At 57.4% G+C, this 19,746-nt stretch overlaps 1 protein-coding gene across 3 annotated transcripts; it reads right to left on the reverse strand.

Moving 5' to 3' along the window:
- Positions 1–1,942: 1,942 nt before the first annotated feature.
- Positions 1,943–16,977, reverse strand: CNNM3 (cyclin and CBS domain divalent metal cation transport mediator 3). Of its 3 annotated transcripts, XR_007915565.2 has the most exons (9): positions 15,712–16,977; positions 10,054–10,197; positions 8,129–8,278; positions 7,616–7,785; positions 7,356–7,452; positions 6,952–7,085; positions 6,209–6,344; positions 4,302–4,402; positions 2,811–3,818 (listed from the first exon to the last, which is right to left on the reverse strand). XR_007915565.2 is itself a non-coding variant. In XM_008253715.4 (8 exons), the coding sequence occupies exons 1-8, from the start codon at positions 16,931–16,933 to the stop codon at positions 3,754–3,756; spliced, it is 2,118 nt and encodes a 705-aa protein (XP_008251937.3). In that variant the 5' UTR covers positions 16,934–16,976; the 3' UTR covers positions 1,943–3,753. The 3 variants fall into 3 exon arrangements, 2 of the variants coding, with proteins under 2 accessions (XP_008251937.3, XP_051691802.2); XM_008253715.4 differs by lacking the exon at positions 4,302–4,402 and having other exon boundaries at positions 1,943–3,818; positions 15,712–16,976; XM_051835842.2 differs by lacking the exons at positions 2,811–3,818; positions 4,302–4,402 and adding an exon at positions 5,906–6,072.
- Between the last annotated feature and the right edge of the window lie 2,769 nt (positions 16,978–19,746).

Genomic DNA, 19,746 nt, shown 5'->3' on the forward strand with positions numbered 1-19,746 from the left:
GCACAGTCTACCTGTCTTCTCTAGGCTGGGTCTCAGCAGCAAGGCTCAGGCCTAGCAACCACGGCCTCACAGCCGAGAGGCCGCTAAGTGTGGGGTGGCACGGTGGGTCCCAACGCAGGGACCTCTGCTCCCTGACGGACACACTCAGAGAAACGGTCAGCCTCAGCGACTCATGGGACCCAGGAGGGGCTGAGAAAGTCCTAGAGGCCAGACCCAGGTGCTGGCGTTAGCAGACAGATGTGTCTGTGTGTAGGCAATCTTAAGGGATCTAGAGACAACACACCCATCTAGAATAAGGGAGTCCAGCAAGATCTCTGGACACAAGACAAACAGAAAAATCTATCCACCCAATAGCAATGAACATGGGGACACAGAACAGAGTGCGCCATTTACAGTGACTCCAAGAAGGAAACATCTAGGCTTAAAATTAGCAAAAGGATCTATATGGCAAAAACTGCAATGAAATCAAGGACATAAAGAAATGGGGACACACAGCACAGTAATCAGTTCTCCCCCAAACTGATAAATACGGTTTGAACACGCTTCCTATCAAAATGCCAGTGAGTTTTGTAAAGGTAGAAGAGGTTATTCTAACACTCATGAAAAACATTAAAACAATTCTGGAAAAGACTAACATGGGAAGAGGAGTCAGTGTACCTGACTTCAGGACTTATTACAGAGCGACAGCAATCAGCACTGTACTGGTAAAGGGACGCCTGGATCAGTGAAACATGAGACAACACAGGAAGAGGCCACACTGACACACCCACTGACCTTGACCAGTGTGCAAAAGCAATGGAGGGAGGACTGTCTTCAACAGTCCTCAACAGCTGGACCACCTGGACAGCTACAGGCTGTAAGAAAAACTTAACCTGGGGTAGGCACTATGGCATAGCAGGTAAAGCCATCACCTACAGCGCCAGCATCCCATATGGGTGCCAGCTCAAGTATGGCTGCTCCATTTCCGATCTGGCTGGCTTTCTGGTATGGCCTGGGAAAGCAGTGGAAGACGACCCAAGTGCTTGGGCCCCTGCACCTACATGGAAGTCCCGGAAGAGGCTCCTGGGTTCAGGTCCGCCCAGCTCCAGCTGTTGCAGCCATTTGGGTAGTGTATCAGTGTATTGAAAACTTCCCCCGCCCCTCTTCTTCTCTCTAACTCTTTCAAATAAATAAGTAAATATTTAAAAAAAGAAAAACCTAAATACTACAGTTAACTCAAAATGGATCGCAAATTTAACTGTAAGACATAAAATAGCTTTTAGGAAAAAAATACAATCTTCAGGACCTAAGACTAGGTAGAGTTCTTAGATACAACACTAATAGCAACATGATTTATAAAAGAAAAATTGGTAATACGGGATTCATCAAAATTAGAAACTTTTGATCCACATAGGACCCTGTTAAGAGGATCAAACTACAAACTGGGAGAAAACATTTGCAAACCAGAAGTCTGACAAAGGACTAACATTTAGAATATATAAAGAACTCTTAAAACAATAAAAAAATCCAGTTAGAAAATGGACAGGAGACATGGACATCTGACATGAAAAGATGCGCATAACTAGCATTAGGGAAATGCACAAGAAAGCCGCCGGGAGGCACATGCCTACCAGGACGGCAAAATGGGAAAAATCAGCGACACCAGCAGACTCCTACAGTACCAGGAAGCAGCCATTCTGAAAACATTTGGCTGTTTCTTTCAAAACACTCAACACGCAACAACCAAACAACTGCACTTCTCCCGGGGAAAGAAAGTAAGCTTTACCCAAAAGCCCGTCCAGGGATGTTCACTTCAGCTTTATCTGGAGCAACCAAAACCTGGACACAACCCAGATGTCCTTCCAGGAGTCAGTGACTACACCCTGGACCACCACCAACACGCCAACAACCTGGGAGGAATCTCCAGAGAATTGTGCTGAATTTAAAAAAAAATCCCAAGTGGTTATACACTGTATGAATCCTTTTATACAACATTCTTGAAATGACAAAACTGTAGAGATGAAGAACAGACTAGTGGTTGCCAAGGGAACGGTGGCTGGGGACAGGGTTGGGGTGGCTCTAGGGGTGGTCCAGGGGGAGGGTGGAGGTGCTGGAGATGGTTCTGTATCTTGGCTGTGGTGGCAGTTACACACATCTACACATGGGACACGATGATGGTGAGCTGTGTACCCCCACAGCACACCAGTGTCCAGTGTTGAAGAGAGGGCGCAGGAGCCCTCTACCTTTGCAACTTCCTATTGATCTGTAACTACTGCAAGGGGAAAAAAAAAACAAAATCACAAGTGCAACCTGGTATCCTGGACTGGGCCCTCCAACAAGAACAAGAACATTATTGGAACAAATAGTAAACTCCACATAAAATCTGTAGTCTGGTTAACAGTATCACACAAATGTTAACTTTTTAGTTTTGACTAAGGTACCCAAGTTGTGTAAGATGTTAACATCTCAAAAATAAAACCCTGGTGCCCAGACTCTAAGTCAAAGTTGGGAGGGGGCGGGGTGGGGCAGGTACTAGCACCTCTCACCTGCCAGGTATCCTGACACGTAGCCAAGGTTCCGAGCCCCTGTTCTGCACAGAGATGACGTTTTCAAGTATCTGTGCCCACCAGGGCCTGCCCCTGGAGCGTGTGCCCTGACAGCAGTTCCTAAGCCTGCATACCACTGTTCTTTCGGCCTCTTGTCCACATATGAGGGCCCCAATTCCTTTGAGAAAGCCTCCAAAAACCGTCCTCCCTCCCCAGACTACACTCCTGTCTGTGACGCCCATTTCCACACAGCTCAACTGTGAGAAGCGATTACAGCAAATTAGAGGAAAATGACAAAGCGCCTTCTTACTCTCACTTCTCAGACAGAAAAATGCAAGGAACTTTTGTTTCAGAGACACAAGGAAAACGTGCAACTTTTTTTTCTTTTCAAGAGTGGTGAAAGGACGCCCGACTCAGACGATCCTTTCCGCCAACACCCTGCACCTCACAGCCACACCCTGCTCCCGGGAGGCCTGAGAAAGGTGCACCAGGTGGCTCCTCTCCCCTGCCAGCCGCTAAAGAAAGGATTCGATGCAGCGTAAAGACCCCTTCCTGCCGTGCGTGCTCTCTCCTGGAAACACAGAAACTGACAATACCATTCACGGCAACTAAGCACAGCAAGCAGGCAGCAGAGCTGTGCCGGGCAAGCCTCTGCCAGGGGGCCGGGAACCTCCACAGGAGGGAGCAGGACCAGAGGGACACACCTGTGGGGCTCGCGCACACGGGACAGGCTGGGGAGTGTGCACTCCAACATGGCACTGTTCAGGGAAGCCAGGAAGTACAGCCTGGACAAGGCCGCGGGTCTGCACCCCCAGTTGGCACTGGTGCTCACAGTGCTGCCAGCAGCGAAAGGTTGGCAAATGGACAGCAAAGGACAGGTCACAGCCAAGAAGGCAGTGACTGCACTCACGTCGCGGCTGCGCCCAGAGAGGTGTAGACACACTGCGCTGTCCCCACAGCCAGCGGGGAGAGGGGACTAGAGATGATGCTGCTCCTTTCATTGCTTCCAGAAGCAGGCCCGGAGGGCTATGCCCCAGCTGACCCCCATCTCCTACAGGACAGCAGGGCCTGCTCACGGCTCCTGGCACTGCCGTCTGGTTGCGGCGGCCCAGGACCCACACCAGTAAGGGCCATCTACAACGTGGCCTGCAGGGGGTGGGGACTTCTCGGCTCCCGCCAGCTCCCACGTGCTTGTCCGTTCCCCGGCTCGGGGCTGCCTGGCAAGCAGTTAAACTCCTGGGTTCCGCCCAGGGCTCTCCTCCACTGGGACGCTGGGCCTGCTGTGGTTAGACCCTGAAGGAGAGAGGGAAAGAGGAGTCAGTATGTCAGCTCCTAAGGGGAGCAGGGCCTCACAAGACAAGCTAAGTCCTCTTAGAACAGGAGGGGCAGGGAAGGCACCTGAGGAAGCAGCAAGGCAGAGCTGGGAGTGCTTGCTCCGTCCACCGCCTACCTCGGCCTCCTGAGGGGAGATCACCCTAGGGTAGGTGCCGTGGGGAGGCAGGGGCCGTGGGCTTCTGACCCCAGGGTGTCCAGGCCGCTGTGCTGGGCAACAGCACCTGCCCTGGACAGCTGCGTGCGGTGCTGGCAGGACACAGAGCAGGTGTTTCATCGCCTCCCACCTCCCAGCAAGAGGGACTGTCACACCCACTCCCCCCCCCCCCCCATCTCACCCGGGAAAGCCGGCCCTAGTCTGCACAGAGCTGCCTGGGGACCCCGCCGGCAGCTAACAGGCCGGGAAAGGAAAGCAAAAGGAAAAAGGAAAGAAAAGATATTTACCTTGGGTGTTTTCTTAAAACAAAAAAATGCTCACTAGTCCACAGTCATTTATCAACTGCAGTTTCCAAATGTGCCAAAGAGGGAAATGTCTACTGGGAAGGCTGAAGAGAGCAGAGGGGAAGAAAGAGGAGACAGCAGTTGAGCCCCAACAGTGAAGCCTCTCGCCCAGGGCAGCGCCACGGGCCGCCAGGTGCTGGCGTGCAGGACCGCAGGGAAGCCAGGTGCCTGAGGTGGCTGACAGGGAGGATTTACTCAGAACCTGAAATGGGGGGCCCAGGAAACGTCTTCGGTAAAGCACTGCATTTCTAGATGCTGCAGGTCTGTTACAACTCCGCACCAGTCTGCCGCCCCTGCTGCAGACAATTTAAAGTTCGAGAGCCCAAGTCTCCAAAGACTGGTTCTCACCTGCCCTGAGTGGGGCCCCAGGGAAGTCGCCACCTGCGCAGCGACACTAGGCTCTTCTGGGGAGGGAGGTGCCCAGTGCTCAGGGACAACCCCAGGAAGAAGAGAGCAGAAAGACAGGCAGGCCTCACTGGGGGCAAATGTCAGACTGCACGTAGGTGACAGTCACCAACATAAAGTCTACAAAACAGCGGAGGATCTGTTAGAGAGCAGACGCCCCACAGAGCTGCTCTAAGTGACTCACAGGACTGCCCGACGAGCAGCTGGGGCACAGAGGGTTTGGAGGTTCTGAGATGTTTGATCAAGGAGGCAGAGAGGGCGCGCGGCCACTCCTGGACCAGGTGTGCACCTTGGGCAGAGGGACTCAGCGTGGGGAAAACCAGAACCAAAGGCTCACATTTAGCAAGGCAAAACCTCTCGGCTTTTGGGATCTAAGGCTAACACGACGGCGTGAGCTTCCACACGGGGGACACCCCATCACAGGGAGTAAAGGCAGGACCCCGTCAGCCCGGGAAGGCGCAGCGCCCCAGAAAGGCTGCCTTCCTCCAGAGGCCCTGAGGAACAAGGCCTCACGTGCAGTCAGAGCTGCAGCCCCGGGGCTGAGCCATCACCCCGGCACGGGGAAGGCCTCCTGCCCATCACTCCTGCACGCCACCTCCCAACTCAGAAAGGACCCTTCTGGTAGAAGCGTGTGGTCGGATTCTCAGGCGCAGGCCCAGGTGAGCAGGTCTGCTCTCTGAGGGGCTCTCCAGGCACCTGCACCCTGACTCGTGCTCCTCACCTGTAGAATGGACGTGCCCACCACCACCTGAGACCGGGGACGTAAGACCAGCGAGGCACGCACCCCACAGGGCTCGTCTTCCTCACTGGCTGCGGGGTCGGGGGAGGAAGTAGGGTACCCGGCCCGGCGCATCCTGACACAACTGTCTTACAGGATAAGAACCGGAAGGCTCCCCTTTTACTCCTCCAACCCACAGCCCACATGACAGAGCCCTCCTTCCACTGTGGGGCTGGCTATCCCATGCCCTCTCACAGTGTGGGCCGGGTCTTCCTGCCCACCACGGAGCCCCCGGCAGGACAGCGCCTGTCCTGCCCCCTCCTCAGCAGGGGCCCTTCTCGTTTCTGATGTGCCCGCAGCCCTCCACCTTTGAGCCGGGCCCTTGGTGACCAGATTCTCCTCGCCCAAGTGACCTAACCCTAACCCTGAACGGCCAGAACAGCCTGCATGTGATCTTATTCCCATTCACCAACTGTTCCCCAGTTAGGAGAACCCATCCTGAAAGGCCTTCAAGGGAACACGGGGACTTCATGTTTTACTTCAAATGCCAACTGGTCTACTGCTCAGTGTCGTCCAACACAAGGGACAGGGCTGGGGAGAAAAACAGAAAAAGCAGGGCAGAGAGCGCGCACGTGTGTGTGTGTGTGTGTGTGTGTGTCAGCTGCCAGGACTGCCGGCGCACAGCCCCCTGGGTACTCAGACCACAGGACGTGCCCCCGAGGCTTACCGGCTGCAGCAGTCTTCTCAACGAGGAGCCTGGTCTGGCTGCCTGGCACGACCTGGAGGTTGGCACTCTCAGGGGACGGTGGCAGGCTCTGGGCTCGGGTAGCCAGGAGTGCATTGAGGTACTGTAGCCGTGTAACCTGGAGCACAGAACACATCACCCAGCTGATGCAATTTGTAAATCAAGATGAGGAGGTACAAGGGGTCGCACACAAAGCACCTGACCTAGAGGGGAGAATCACACCGGGAGGGAAAGGATACGAGCTGAGAACAGCAGAGAAGGGCGGTCAGGCAGAACGTGTCAGGCCTCAGAGGGAGGCAGGGGCCGAGGCCTGGACCACAGCAGTCTAGGGGTCTCCTGCAGGCCGAGCACAGGGCCTTGGGCAGTCTGGGACAGAATCGGTTTGCTTTCAACCCATACAAACTTGTCACCAGTCGGTCTAGCCTCACAGAGACAACAGAGCTGGGGTGGGCATTTGGCCTAGTGGTTACTGAGACTGCCTGGATTCAAATTCTAACTTCGCTCCCAATTCCCACTTCCTACGAATGTGCACCTTGGGAGGCAACAGGACACGGCTCAAGTAACTGAGTCCCTGCCCGTCATACCAGAGACCAGGACTGAGTTCCCAGCTCTTGGCTTCCACCTGGCTGCTGCAGGCATTTGGGGAGCAAACCAGTGGACTGAGAACTCTGTGTCTCTCAAGTAAAGAAATAAAACCAGCACCAACGAGCAGCCCGGGCGGTCACCTTAATGAGCTGCAGGTCAGACAGGGCCCTCACGGTGTAGTCAGGACAATACGTAGAAGAGCGAGTGCCATCAGCTGCCTCGGGCTGCAGGTCACGGCAGGCAGGTGAGCGCGAGGACACCGGGGACTGGTGAACTATTGAAAGGAACAATCAGTGAGGACAGAGGCCAAGGTGGGATGCGGGCAGCCCTCCACACACAGCCCTAAGCGCTGTCCCCACACATCAGCCTTGAGAGTGTGGGGAAGACCCGGGGGAGGAAGACTACATCAGGGACAGTTCTGCAGGGATGGGGTGAGCAAGGGACAAATGCCGCCCCGCCCTCTGGGCAACACCTGCAGGAAGCATGGCTGGGGGCCCTGCGAGCCAGTGGGTCAGCCCCCAGCTCTGGCAGAGGCCACACTTACCCGAGGACGGCGCCGTCAGGGCAGACACTCCATAGTAGGTGAAGGCCCCATTCTCGAACTTCAGGCCCTCTTTCCCAATCTCCACCTCAACTCTGCCCTGGGAGGGAGGCGGGGCAGGGACGAACAGAGGTGCACAGTTACACTTCCCACCAGAGGAGAGCACAGGGGAGCGTACCTGATGTCCCTGCTCCCACCCCTGCGGGCAGGCCCTTCCCTGGTTCCTGAGGACCCCGGCTGCACCAGGCCCGGGGCCCCGTTACCTGCAGGATGAGAATGAAGTAGTCCACCGGCCGGCTGCGCTGGTACAGGTAGTGGTGTGCAGCCAGGCGGTTGCTCTCGTCAAACCGCACTTCCTGGTTGACACTGGGGTGCTTCAGCAGGTGCAGCAGGACTTTCTCGGAGACCCGCAGCGGGCTGAACACTTCCACCTCTGATCCACAGTGGGAAAGGCAGCCCGTGTGACCACACCTGACTCCCACAGCCCCCTGGCTCTCCGGCGTGGCCTCCGTGACACAACACGGGAGAGCTGGCATCCCCCCACACCTGCCCGGCTGAGGTTCCCTGCCTGTGGCTTGCCTGGGGGCCTCAGCCCGGTCTCGCTCTCAGCCACCTGGCAGAAAAGAACCCCTCAGGTGACAGACACGCCAGGGCTGCAGACAGCAGCACAGTCCTGCTTCCTGGGAACGGGCAGCAGAGCACGCATCTGCCCGGGCCATGTCCTGACGCACTGGACAGGGAGAGAGAGCAGGGGCGAGAACCTCCCTTCCCCTCACCTCGGGAAAGGAAGCGCTGGGTAGCCAGGAGCAGCTGAGGGGAGATTTTGACTTTATATTCATCATCAGACACCTTGAACAAGGAGAATTCCTCCTTCCGCTTGAGAGGGGCACTCAGAGAAGCCGGCCTCTTCCTTGCCAGGGTCTCCCCTGAGGAGGTAAGACGACAGTGAGTATGGGCGTCACCGGCACCTCCAAGCAGCCCTGTTACCTCTTCTTCCCGAGGCTCGGGGTTCTCAGAGATGGCACCAGAGCCCAGGGATACCTCCTGGGCACTGCTCCCTGGTCAGCACCTGATGCCATTCCTAACACACAGTGATCTCGAGCCTGGGACAGAGCGGGGCAGTATCCCACACTCAAAATACGTCCCAAAGAAGTACACAAAGGACCACTCCTTGCCTTGGAGTCGGGTGAAGAAAACGCTGATAGGAGAGCAAAGCAGCTTATAAAGAACGGGCCAGGGGCCGGCTCTGTAGCTTAGCAGGTAAAGCCGCCGCCTGCAGTGCCGGCATTCCATATGGGCACCAGTTTGAGACCCGGCTGCTCCACTTCTGATCCAGCTCTCTGTTGTGGCCTGAGAAGGCAGTAGAAGATGGCCCAAGTCCTTGGGCCCCTGCACCTGCGTGGGAGACCCAGAAGAAGCTCCTGGCTCCTGGCTTCAGGTGGGCTCAGCTCTGGCCACTGTAGCCTTTTGGGGAGTGAACCAACAGATGGAAGACTCTCTCTCTGTAGCTCTGCCTTTGAAACATATAAACAAATCTTAAATCTTTAAAAAAACAAAAACAAAAACAAAACAAAACAAAACAAAAAAAAACAGGCCAGAGGCAGTGTTGTGGTAGATCGGGTTAAGTTGTTGCCTGTGACATGAGCACCAGTTCAAGTCCTGGCTGTTCCACTCCCGATCCAGTTCCCTGCTAACGGGCCTGGGAAAGCAGTGGAAGACGGCCCAAGTGTCTGCGCCACACAGATGTGGATGGATTCCAGGCTCTTGGCTTCAGCCTGGTTCAGCCTTGGCTGTCCCAGCCATTTGAAGAGTAGACCAGCGGATGGACGATCTCTCCCCGCAACCCCCTCCCCCCAATCTGTCCCTCTTTCAAATACATACTAAAACAAATCCTAAAAATGAAACTAAAAGCAGGCCCTCCTGCCCACTAAGACTCCTCACTGAGGGGTGTGTATTGGAGGACAAGGGGTGCAAAATGGTAGCAGCTAACCTGGTGCCCCTGTGCCTACGGCAATCTCAGGAACCAAAGCAAAGGGACTGTGTTTGGGGACAGACGCCTGGGCCAAGCAGTACGCTTTGCAAGCGCGTACAGGTGGGAGGCTCAGGGTCCCGAGAACTGGGGCGAGGGGCCTGCCATCAAGGACAGGCCCTGGGTCTGTCCCGCAGAGCCCAGCTCTCATCTTAGAGGAACAGAGGCAATCAAGGGCCTCAGGACTGCCCGCTAGGAAGACCCCCTCTGGGAGGGACGGGCTGTCTGGGGAGACACTCTGTGATACAAAACCAACCTGCAAAAACCAAAGCAGGGAGAAAGGCAGAAGGGTGGAGAAGGTCAGGAAGGGCAGAGCCCTCCCAGGGACAGGAACCACACAGGACTGCTAAGTCCCCATCACACTTCACATGGGGACTGCAAGGCCGCCGGTGGGAGAGGCTGCCAGGACTTGCATGGGGGCACAGGTGTGAGCCCTGCTGCAAGGGGCGGCACTGGCCCAGCAGAGCTGAGGACAATGGGGCCTGATGACAGCTCTGGCTGGGGATCCGGTGGTTTCCAGCAGCATGGAGACCCACCAACTCTCTCTCTCTCTCTCTCTCTCTCTCTCTCACACACACACACACACACACACACACACACACACACACACACACGTGCATCTCAGGAGGCTCGAGGGAGCAGCAGACGGAGCTGCCAGGGGTCAGCACTCACGGTAGTCTTCCGACTCGTCCAGGATCTCGGACTTGATGATCTCCTCGATGACGTCCTCCAGGGTGACCAGGCCCAGGACCTCGTAGAAGGGGTCTCCCTCCCCCTCGTTGTTCACCCTCTGCACGATGGCCAGGTGGGACTTCCCTGTGGAGGGGGGACACTCACGTAACAACTTCCTGGAGGCCTTTTTTCGTTTTCCGGTCCCTCCAGTACAAGCACACCAAAAGGACGGGCGCGGACATCCGTGTTTCCACAACGTGCTGGGCACTAGGCTGCGCTCTTCCTAGGTCCTCGCTAAGCCTCACACACTTAGGAGGAGCAGTCTCATTTTACACAGGAGGAGATGAAATCTCAGAGATCACGTTCACCTGCATGAGGCTGCCCAGGCAGAGCAGAGCGCGGATTCAGCCCCAGAGGCATGGCTTCAAGCCACAGATGTGGTGTAGACACGGATGCACCCAGTCCAGAACACATGAGCACCTTGCACAGCAACCAGGCTGCAGACATGTGCTCCTGAGGGCACAGACCCCCAGGGACAGTGGAACTGGGGTATACTCCCTGCAGGGCATCAGCGGTCCTAGAGGGGATGCAGCTGAGCAAGCAGCCATTTGGGGCCCAGTCTGGACAGCAAGAGCAGCAGCTGAACTCTCTCTCTTCCCCTGTGTCCTTCTGTTAGCTCCCAACTGGGTTTAGTGAGGATAGTGGCATAGAGTGGGCATAGAGGATAAAGCCACTGCCTACAGTGCCAGCATTCCACATGGACACCAGTTCAAGTCCTGGCTACTCTTCTTCTGATCCAGCTCTCTGCTATGGCCTGGGAGAACAGCAGAAGATGGCCCAAGTCCTTGAGCCCCTGTACCCAGGTGGGAGACCTGGAAGAAGCTTCTGGATCCTGTTAAGCCCAACTCCAGCTGTTGCAGCCATTGGGAAGTGAACCAGCAGATGGAAGATCTAGCTCTCTCTCTCTGCAATTCTGCCTTTCAAGTCAGTAAGTGAAATGGGTGATGCTTCTAGTCTTGGCTGCTCCTCTTACGATCCAGCTCTCTGCTATGGCCTGGAAAAACAGTGGAAGATGGTCCCCCTGCACCTGCGTGGGAGACCGGGAAGCAGCTCCTGGCTCCTGATTAGCCCAGCTCCAGCCATTGCGGCCATTTGGGGAGTGAACCAGCGGATGGAAGACCTCTCTCTCTCTGCCTAATAATCTTAAAAAAAAAAAAAAAAAAAAAAAGGTTTAAGGAAATATTAAAGGGAGAAATCCAGCTGAAGTAGCTGTCCCCCTTTCCCTGAGAAGACCAGAGTCCCTGGAGAACACACTGAGTCCTGCTAAGCCATAAGCACTGAAGAGCATGGGGTTGCCAGATGCTTCCCCTGCCCGTCTGGGGCCCCATTTTTACAAGGGTCAGGGCCGCCCTGCCACATCCCTGGTCAGGCCAGACCAGGAGGGCCAACGGCATGACAGTCTCTGGATTCTCAGAACCAAGGCCCAGGCTCTAAATGGCGGTCTCAGGGCAGGGGGCGGCCTCACCTCAGCCCCTCCTTGCAGACATCTGGTCCCTGTGGCAGTTACCCAGAGAAAGCTCCTTGCTTGCAAACGCCTGTCAAACAGACACGCGTTCCTCTGTGACAGGTCACACTGGCATGACCCAACAAGGAACAAAGAAAGCAGGGCCTCCAGCAGAGTCCCTGAACAGAGGCCACGCAATGAACTCTCAGCACGGGCCCAGAAGGCACCTGGAGGAAGCAGTATGGAGACACAGAGAGGGCACTGTAGGGGACTCGCGTTTACTCATCTGACGGCTCCCTCGAGCCAGCGGACACAGCCACGGGCAGGTAGATGGTGTGACCCGCTCCCGCACCCAGAAAGCTCTGGGACAGCGCTGCAGTTTAAATCGTGGTCAGCAGGCTCAAGGGCGCTTCTGCTACTTGGGCGCGGCAGGACTGACCCTTTCGTACTGCCTAACTCCTAGGACCTTCAATTGTGCAGCTGGGGCTGAATGTTTTCCTCCTTTCCTTTTTGTTTCGTTAAGAAATGCTTATTTATTTGAAAGCAGAGTGACAGAGACAAGAGAGGTATCTTCCATCAGCTGGTTCACTTCCCAAATGTCCTTAACAGCAGGGCGAGATCAGGCCGAAGCTGAGGGCCAGGAACCCCATCCACTCCCACGGGAGCGGCAGGGACTCAGGTACTCACGCCATCATCTGCTGCCTCTCAGTGCGAGAAGCTGGACCGGAAGTGAAGCAGGCCTCGATCCCAGGCGTCCTGCGATGGGATACGTGCATCCCAAGCAGCAGCTGCACCGCAACCCCCGCCTCCCTTTTGGTTTCTGAGTGAACTGTGTGAACGTGAGGCTCGGAGGAATCAGGCGCTACCAACGCTCCTCCCTGCTGTCCAGGCCCGTGGCAATCATCTGGCTTCTCAGACAGCAAACTGGAACTCTGCAGTCTCCTGCCACCCCCATCCTCTCTGTGGCCGCATGCCCTTGAAGAGTCTTATTGGGGTTGACACAGAAGGCAGGGGTTAGTGGCCTGACACAAAACACCAGTCATTCCCCACCGCTTGGAAGCACTCGCGCTTCCTGTGAAGTTTGCACAAGATAGTCCGCCCTGCCTGAGGGGCGCCTCTCCCCACAACACAAGGTTCCCCGACACATGGTGCTTAGCCAGAGGGGAATGGGGTGCAGAACAGTAGCTGCTAAGATGCCGAGGCCTCCAGCTCCAGCAGGTTCAAGGGCACCTCCACCTCAGACGCATGACAGAGAGAAAAGGAAACTGACTTTCAAAACCTCACCTGCCACGAGGGCCGCGATATGCCCACTGTTTGCAGGCAGAAGAATGCGTGAGGAGGTTAGGACCGACGGGCAGACAGACACAAAGGTTCTGTCGGGGCTGCTCTGAGCTGGACGTGCAGAGGAAGCTCCAGGAAGTCGCTGGAAAGGCGGGGCCATTCTGCCCCAAGGACGGCCTCAGTCCCCACGACTGAGGGAGTCAAGGGGGCTACAGGGCTCCCCATTCGACCTCCAGTGCACTGTCAGGCAGCTTCTGGAACATTCTGACTGAGGCACGAAGTCCTTCCATCCCCAAACCCTCCGGCATCAGCCTGTCTGAAAACCTGCTCGGTTCCCCAGAGCTGCTCAGAGTGGGAGCAGCCTGTATCGTGCCCCTCCCCGCCCCCCGCCCGACAATTCTTTCCTCCTCAACGTTTCCACCGAAACCTGCCCACCGGCCTATCTTCAAGCTCAGGAGCCGGGGGCCCCCATTTCACCAAGGGCCTGTCTGCTTCAGGGCGTGTGCGTCTTCCTGTCCCACTCACTGCCCCAGTGCTTCTCTGCAAAGGCCACGTACATCCTGGCTGCGGCCTCCTCCCCGACCACACTCGCCTTCCCAGATCTCTGCCCTCAGCTTCCGGGAAACGCCGCGTCTCTGGCTCCACTCCTCCCTCAGCGCTCTCGCCTCTTCTGGGCAGTTCCTCCTGACCCGACCCGACCCGACCTCCAACCCCTTCTGCTCGTGTGCTCCCCTCCTGCCCCAGCCTTGCCCTTGTGTCTCAAGAGCAGCCGCCTGCTGGGAGTTTGCTTCCTGGGACACTGCACAGGCACAAATGCCAATGCCCAAAACAAGCTCACTTGCACGCCACCCTGACTCTGGGAAGGGCAACACCCCCGTGCGGGCAGAAACCGGGCTCTTCCTCACGACTCTGGGGTGACCACCGAATCTTCCCAACCCCATCGCCACAGCCTCCCGAGTCTCCCCTCCAGGGCACAGCACTGTGGCCGCTCTGCTCTCATCACCTCTCATCTGGATCCTGGCATCCTGGTTTCCGTCCCAGCCACCGCTCACTGAAGACCTTGGCGACCGAGTGCAAGTCACGCACGTGAGCCCAAGCCCGCCTGGCCTCCGTGAGCATTTTGGTTGGGAGGCACAACAGCCCTGAGCCAAGCTCACCTGGCCTGACCCTAAGGGTCTGGAAAGTGGAGAACGGCCCGCCTAGACCTCATCCTGAACACCACGACCAACTCCCGAAGCTTCTCGCTTCAGTTCCAGATGGGGGGAGGGCGACCCTTTCCTCCCCACTGCCCCACATCCCCTCCAGGTGACTGCTTAGAAGCTGGTGCCAGGCACTTGAGTGAGCCGAGCATTTAAGACACCTTGAAATGTGACAGCTTAGGCCATCAAAGGGACAGCTGTGGCCTCTATACAAGTTCCCTACGCAGAAGGGATAAAGCCTGCACTTGCAGTGTGACCTCTGCTACTGGTTCCCCAGGAGTAGGCGAACCTACCCATCTGCAGAGCTCCCAGCCGTGAGCAATCATCACCCTCCTAGCAACGAACACCCAGGCCCCGGCGCCCCGCATCTCCTCTCCCCGATCCTCTCATTACCCCTCCTATCGCTAACCACTGAGGACCCTGAGCCGGGAGAGGCAGGCAGCCTTCCCTGGGCCCAGGAGCACAGTGCAGGCCAGGCAGGATGGAACGCACTTGGCTGACTCCAGGGCCACACTGCTGACCACCACGCCTCGAGAGAGCCCACTGTTTGGGATCTAGACAGAGTACTTGCCACCAGCACGCTGTGTCTGGGCCCCACACAAAAGCCCTCCCCAGAGTAGGGCTGCATGGCCACGTTGAAGGGAAGGAGCCAGGGCCCCCAGAGAGTCCACCAGACCAGACACAGCTGTGGGTCCAAGAATTAAAAGACATGTGGAGTGCAACGCACCTACCAGGGTTTGGCCCGAGGCTGTGCCCAGTGCAGGAGGACCATGGTCACTCCTGCCAGGGCTGTCGGAGGGCTCTGCTCACGTGCTAACAGCCCGTCCACAGCACGGGGTGCCCCCACCCCGATCCTGCGGGAGTTCAGGTGAGAGAAGCACATAGCACCCCCAAGGCTGACAATGCAGACGGCTGCAGAGGGACCCACATTTCACACGCTGAGGGCCTGTTTTACCTTCAACCTTGGAGTCACTCAGAAAAGCCAGGGTTGAAAGGAGGGGTGAAAAGGAGCTAGAGGAGAAGCTGAGAGACCCTGAGGGGAGGTTTAAAAAAAAGGGGAAGTCAGGGGAAGGAGAGATTAAATCAGCATCCACGAAGCTGCTTCTGATGAAATCAAAGAGAAAGTTCTCTCCATACCTGTAGGAAAGGAGGAGTACTGATGAGTCATGCCCTTGTCACTCAGAAAAACAGCCATCAGCCAGGGACCCCACCAACGCCCTGGGGACACCACAGGGGCAGCTAGGCCCGGATCTGGAAGCCACCTTCTCCGTGTCCTTTTAGTTTCTATCCAAGAGTTTCAATCTGCTACATCCGACCCCAGGCACAACAGAAATGGCCTGGGAGCCGGGAAGACCCGGGAGGTTTAGAATCAGTGAGAGGTATGTCCCCAACACGGGGGCCACCGTGGAGAGAGAGAGAGAGAGAGAGAGAGAGAGAGAAAGAGAGGTGTTTGCGTTCCATGGCACTCTGTCCCCTCTGAAGGGCGGGGTCCTTAAACACTTTAAAAGGTCATTCCCATCTGCAACGCGACCACCCTCTTAAAACCGGCCCTTAGAGGGCCCCCTGCCCTCTCCAGGAGTGGGGCCTTTTCCCCGACGGCCCCATGAGCCCCCTCTCCTTCCCCAGGGCCAAGCTCGGGCACGGACATCCCCTCTGCGGTGCCCCAGCCGTTACCTCGCTTGAACTCCTCCAGGACGGCGTCCAGCTTGGTGTCGTTGAAGACGAAGTGCAGCGGGTGGTTGTAGAAGCGCGTAATGGTGCTCAGAGGCGTGCAGTCTTCCGGGTCCACGAAGGCCAAGTCCTTGAGGTAGAGCATGTCCACGATGTTGGAGCGCTCCTCCTCGTACACGGGGATGCGCGTGTGGCCGCTCTGCATGATGCTGGCCAGGACGCCGAAGTCCAGCACGGCGCTGGCGTCCAGCATGAAGCAGTCCTCGAGCGGCGTGAGCACGTCCTCCACCGTCCGGTAGCGCAGCACGCCCTTGCTGAGGTCGCTGTAGGGGTCGCCACCGCCGCGTGCCAGCTCCAGAACGCGCTCGCGCAGCCGCCCGGGGCGCGCCGCCAACTCCAGCAGTTGCCCCACGGGCAGCGCCACCGGTAAGGTGAGCAGCACCGCCAGGCGGCTGAGGCCGAGCGCGCGCGGCGCCAGCGCCAGCGCCCAGCGCCCGCTCACGGCGGCCGGCACCACCTCGCCCACTAGGAACACCAGCCCCGCGCAGCCCAGCACGGCGGGCACGGCGCGCTGGCCGGCTGCGCGGTACAGCAGCACCGCCAGCGCCGCCTGCGCCAGGCTGGCCAGCAGCAGCAGCGCGCCCAGGGCGCAGCCGGCCCAGCGCCGCGCGGGCTCCAGTCGCCGCGCCGCCGCACGCTCCGCCTCCGAGCCGCTCTCGCGAAGCACCTGCACCTCGGCCGGCGCCAGCGCCAGCGCACTCAGCTGCAGGCCCCGCGCCAGCGCCGCCAGCGCCAGCAGCCCGGCCGCCCCCAAGCCCAGCGCCCAGGGTGGCGCCGCCTCCTCAGCCGCCCCGCCGCCCGGCTCCACGCGCACAGCTAGCAGCGCCGAGTGCGGGCGCACGGTCTCGGAGCGCAGGCACAGCAGCGCGCGCCACTCGTCCGTGGGGGCCGCCCCCGCCTCCTCCTCGGGCGCCGCGGTCGACCCACTCTCGGGGCAGCCCGACCCCTTCGGGGCCACCCAGGTCCAAGAGCTATTGGCGAACCCGGAGCCGAAGAGGCGCAGGCGGAAGGTGGCCTCCGGCGCGGCCCGCACCGCTCCTCCGTCCTCCTCCAGACAGAAGCCCAACACTCGCAGACCTGGCGTCGCCTCCCCCGCGGCGTTGCCCAGGCAGAGCGCGGCGAACAACCAGCCCAGCCGACCCGCCGCCGCCGCCGCCGCCGCCATCGCCTGCTGCCCCCTCTCGGCCTCTCGCGCAGCCTACCCCGCTCGTCCCGCGGCCTCCGCCTCCCGCGGCCCAATCATGACCGGCCTTCGCGCCCCCTCGGCCAATAGACGGCGGGCGGGGGCGGGCCCTAGGGTCGGACTAGGCTGCGCCGGGGAGTAAACAAGCGGCGGCGCGGGGCGGGCCGGGGGCGTGGGGTTCTCCGCCCCAGCGAGCCCCGCCGCCGCTCCGAAGGCACTGGGTGGCCGGCTCTCGGAGGACGCGGAGCCGCGAGCTGGGGCGTGGCGGGGCGGGCAGGGCCTCCGACCCGTCCCGAGGCCTCGCGGGAGCCGCGGGCCCTTGCTCGGGACTGGAGCACTGAGCGGGAGCGGGTGCTCGCCTGAGCCGCGGGTCCCGGCGTACCTGAAGTTGCTGACGGAGATGGAAGCGAGTGGGAGCGTGCTGTTTTCCTAGGAACGGGCCCTGGGAGCCAGAACCAGCGGCTGGGGTTGTGCCGAGGTTTAACTGCGGCTGTAGGCCCCGGGACGCCAACACAGGCCCTGTCTTCAAGGAACTCGCTTTCCCGCCGGGGAGACGTGTGGTGGAAACGTGCACACGAGATCCCAGCCTCACTGGATCCTCACAGCTACTCGGTGTAACTAGTGTCTGACAGGAGAAAGGCGAAGTCCAGGAAGACTCCGCGGGCGTGTTGGGTTCCGAGGCGTCGGGACGCCCCGGCCACCACCGCCACCGCCGTAGCCGCGATGTCAGGAATCCCTGCCCGGCTCCTGGCAGTCCGTCAGTCCGAGGCCGAGAAACTCGCACGGCCTTTCTAGTCTAACTGCATTCAGGCTGGCCCCTGCAGCTGAGCTGTATTATTTCTTCTCTACACTTTTGCGGTGTTTTTTTTTTTTGTTTGTTTGTTTGTTTTTTTTTTTTTTTTTTTTTTTTTTAAGGCGGATAGCCCCGTGCCAACTTGCTCTGTCATGAAAACGACAGTTTATAAGTTTAGGGGAAGATGTTTAGCATGGCAGTTAAGAAGCCCCTTGGGACACCACATTCCATATAGGCATCTGGACTTGAGTCCCAGCTCCACTCCCGATCCCAGTTTCCTGATCATCTGCACCCTGGGAGGCAGCAAGATGGCTCCAGGATTTGGGTCCTGGCCACCCACATGGGTCGATCCAGATTGAGTTTCCAGGTCTGGCCTCCTCCTGGCCCAGCCCTGGCTGTTGGCAGCATTTAGGGAGTGGACCAGCGGATGGCAGATTCTTTCTCTGTCTCTGCCAGTCATATAACTTAAAAAAAATTGTTTAAAAAATTAAAAAGTACGCAGAGTGGCCACAATCAAGTGAAACATATCTGTGTGGAAAGTAATGTGCAAAAATGAGTCTGACCAAGGGGGAAACATTTTGTGAAAAACTCTTAAGATGACAGTCATAGTGTCTCCTCACATAAACGCAGAACCAAGACTGGGACAGCTGCCTCTCCCTCCATGTTCCCTAGTCTCGGTGGCACTTTGTCTTCAAGCAGTTGGCCTTTCTTGCATTTTACAGGAGCAATGGTGACATCGCTGAGCCTTTCCAAGTGATCATCTGCCTTTTTTTTTTTTTTTCAAAGAGTCATTATTTATTTATTCAAAAGGCAGAGTGACAGAGAAAGATATCTTCCATCTGCTGGTTCACTCCCCAAATGCCTGCAACAGCCACGGCTGGGCAAGGCCAAAGCCAGGAGCCCAGAGCTCCATGCGAGTCTCCCATGTGTGTGGCATGGCTCAAATACTTGGACCTTCATCTGCTGCCCTCTCGGGTGCATTAGCAGAGCTGGTTTGGAAGTGGAACTGGCACTCTAACGTGGGAAGCGGGTGTCCCAAGATGCAGTTAACTCAGTGTGCCACAGTGCCCACCTCCTTCGATAAAGAAATTTTAAACACTGACTTCAAAATTTTTTTTAAAACTTAAGCTTAGTTAACTAGAAATTTTTACTCCTATTCAATGGACTGAGCTTCTTTAGTTCTCATTTCTCTGTCTCCAAGTCAAGGTAAAAGGCCTACATTGAGAGATAACTGATGGATGTGCTTCAAACATGTCAAGTGCCTGCGAAGTCGTTAATTAGCGAAGAACAGTTCCAGAGGAGAGAGGAGTTAGAGACAGGGCTCTCACCTTTGTTGAGGTACTTTTTCCTTAGTCTCAAGTGGTAGCTTTGGGATCTGCGTGGAAGGAAGGCCTATACTTCCGGGAATGGAAAGTTCCTACCTGTACTTGCGGGGAAGAAAAGTCCTTGTCAAGGTCCCTGCGGGTGCCTAAAGGTCAACCAATGAGGATCAGACCCGCCTCAACCTTTAACCCCCATGCCCTGTATCTATAAAAGGAGCTCTCCCAATCTCTGACACGCGACTTCCCCGGCCCCTGCTCTGTTGCTCTGTTGGGACTGGGGAACCTCGCCAGGGAGCGGAACCCCAATAAAAGCCTGTGAATTAATTGATTCGTCTGCCTGGGAAGATTTGTTACACGCTGGACACCTTGCATCAAGTACCCTTGGGAAACAACCAATTCTAATTCTTGGAGGAAAAAAACAACTCTGCATGGCAGAACAGCTGGATGAGACTTATAAAGTGTGACTACCCAGAGATACGCATCGTCCAGTAGGAGGCAAACAAAGCTGCTCCAGGTGGCATTCACCAGCACTTCACCAGCTCGTTCCTTGCTCCGTGCCATTCTCTGTCCCATCCCTGCTTATCCACAGCATCAGCGGGCTTTAAGGTCCCTCACTGCAGAGGGACAAAGATGAGAGAGAGGTCTCTTGCACCCACGGGTTCACTCCCCAAATGCCCACA

The sequence above is a fragment of the Oryctolagus cuniculus genome, chromosome 2 (assembly GCF_964237555.1).
Source record: "Oryctolagus cuniculus chromosome 2, mOryCun1.1, whole genome shotgun sequence".
Taxonomy (NCBI): Eukaryota; Metazoa; Chordata; class Mammalia; order Lagomorpha; family Leporidae; genus Oryctolagus; species Oryctolagus cuniculus.

Bases quoted from the DNA above. Each gene is read 5' to 3' on its own strand.
- CNNM3 (XM_008253715.4), bottom strand. From the start codon at position 16,933: ATGGCGGCGGCGGCGGCGGCGGCGGGTCGGCTGGGCTGGTTGTTCGCC. The intron at 8,279-10,053 runs GTGAGTGCTGAC...TTACCTCCTCAG, and splicing joins GGACGAGTCGGAAGACTACC to GGGAGACCCTGGCAAGGAAG. The intron at 7,786-8,128 runs GTGAGGGGAAGG...ACTGTGGATCAG, and splicing joins CCAGCGCTTCCTTTCCCGAG to AGGTGGAAGTGTTCAGCCCG.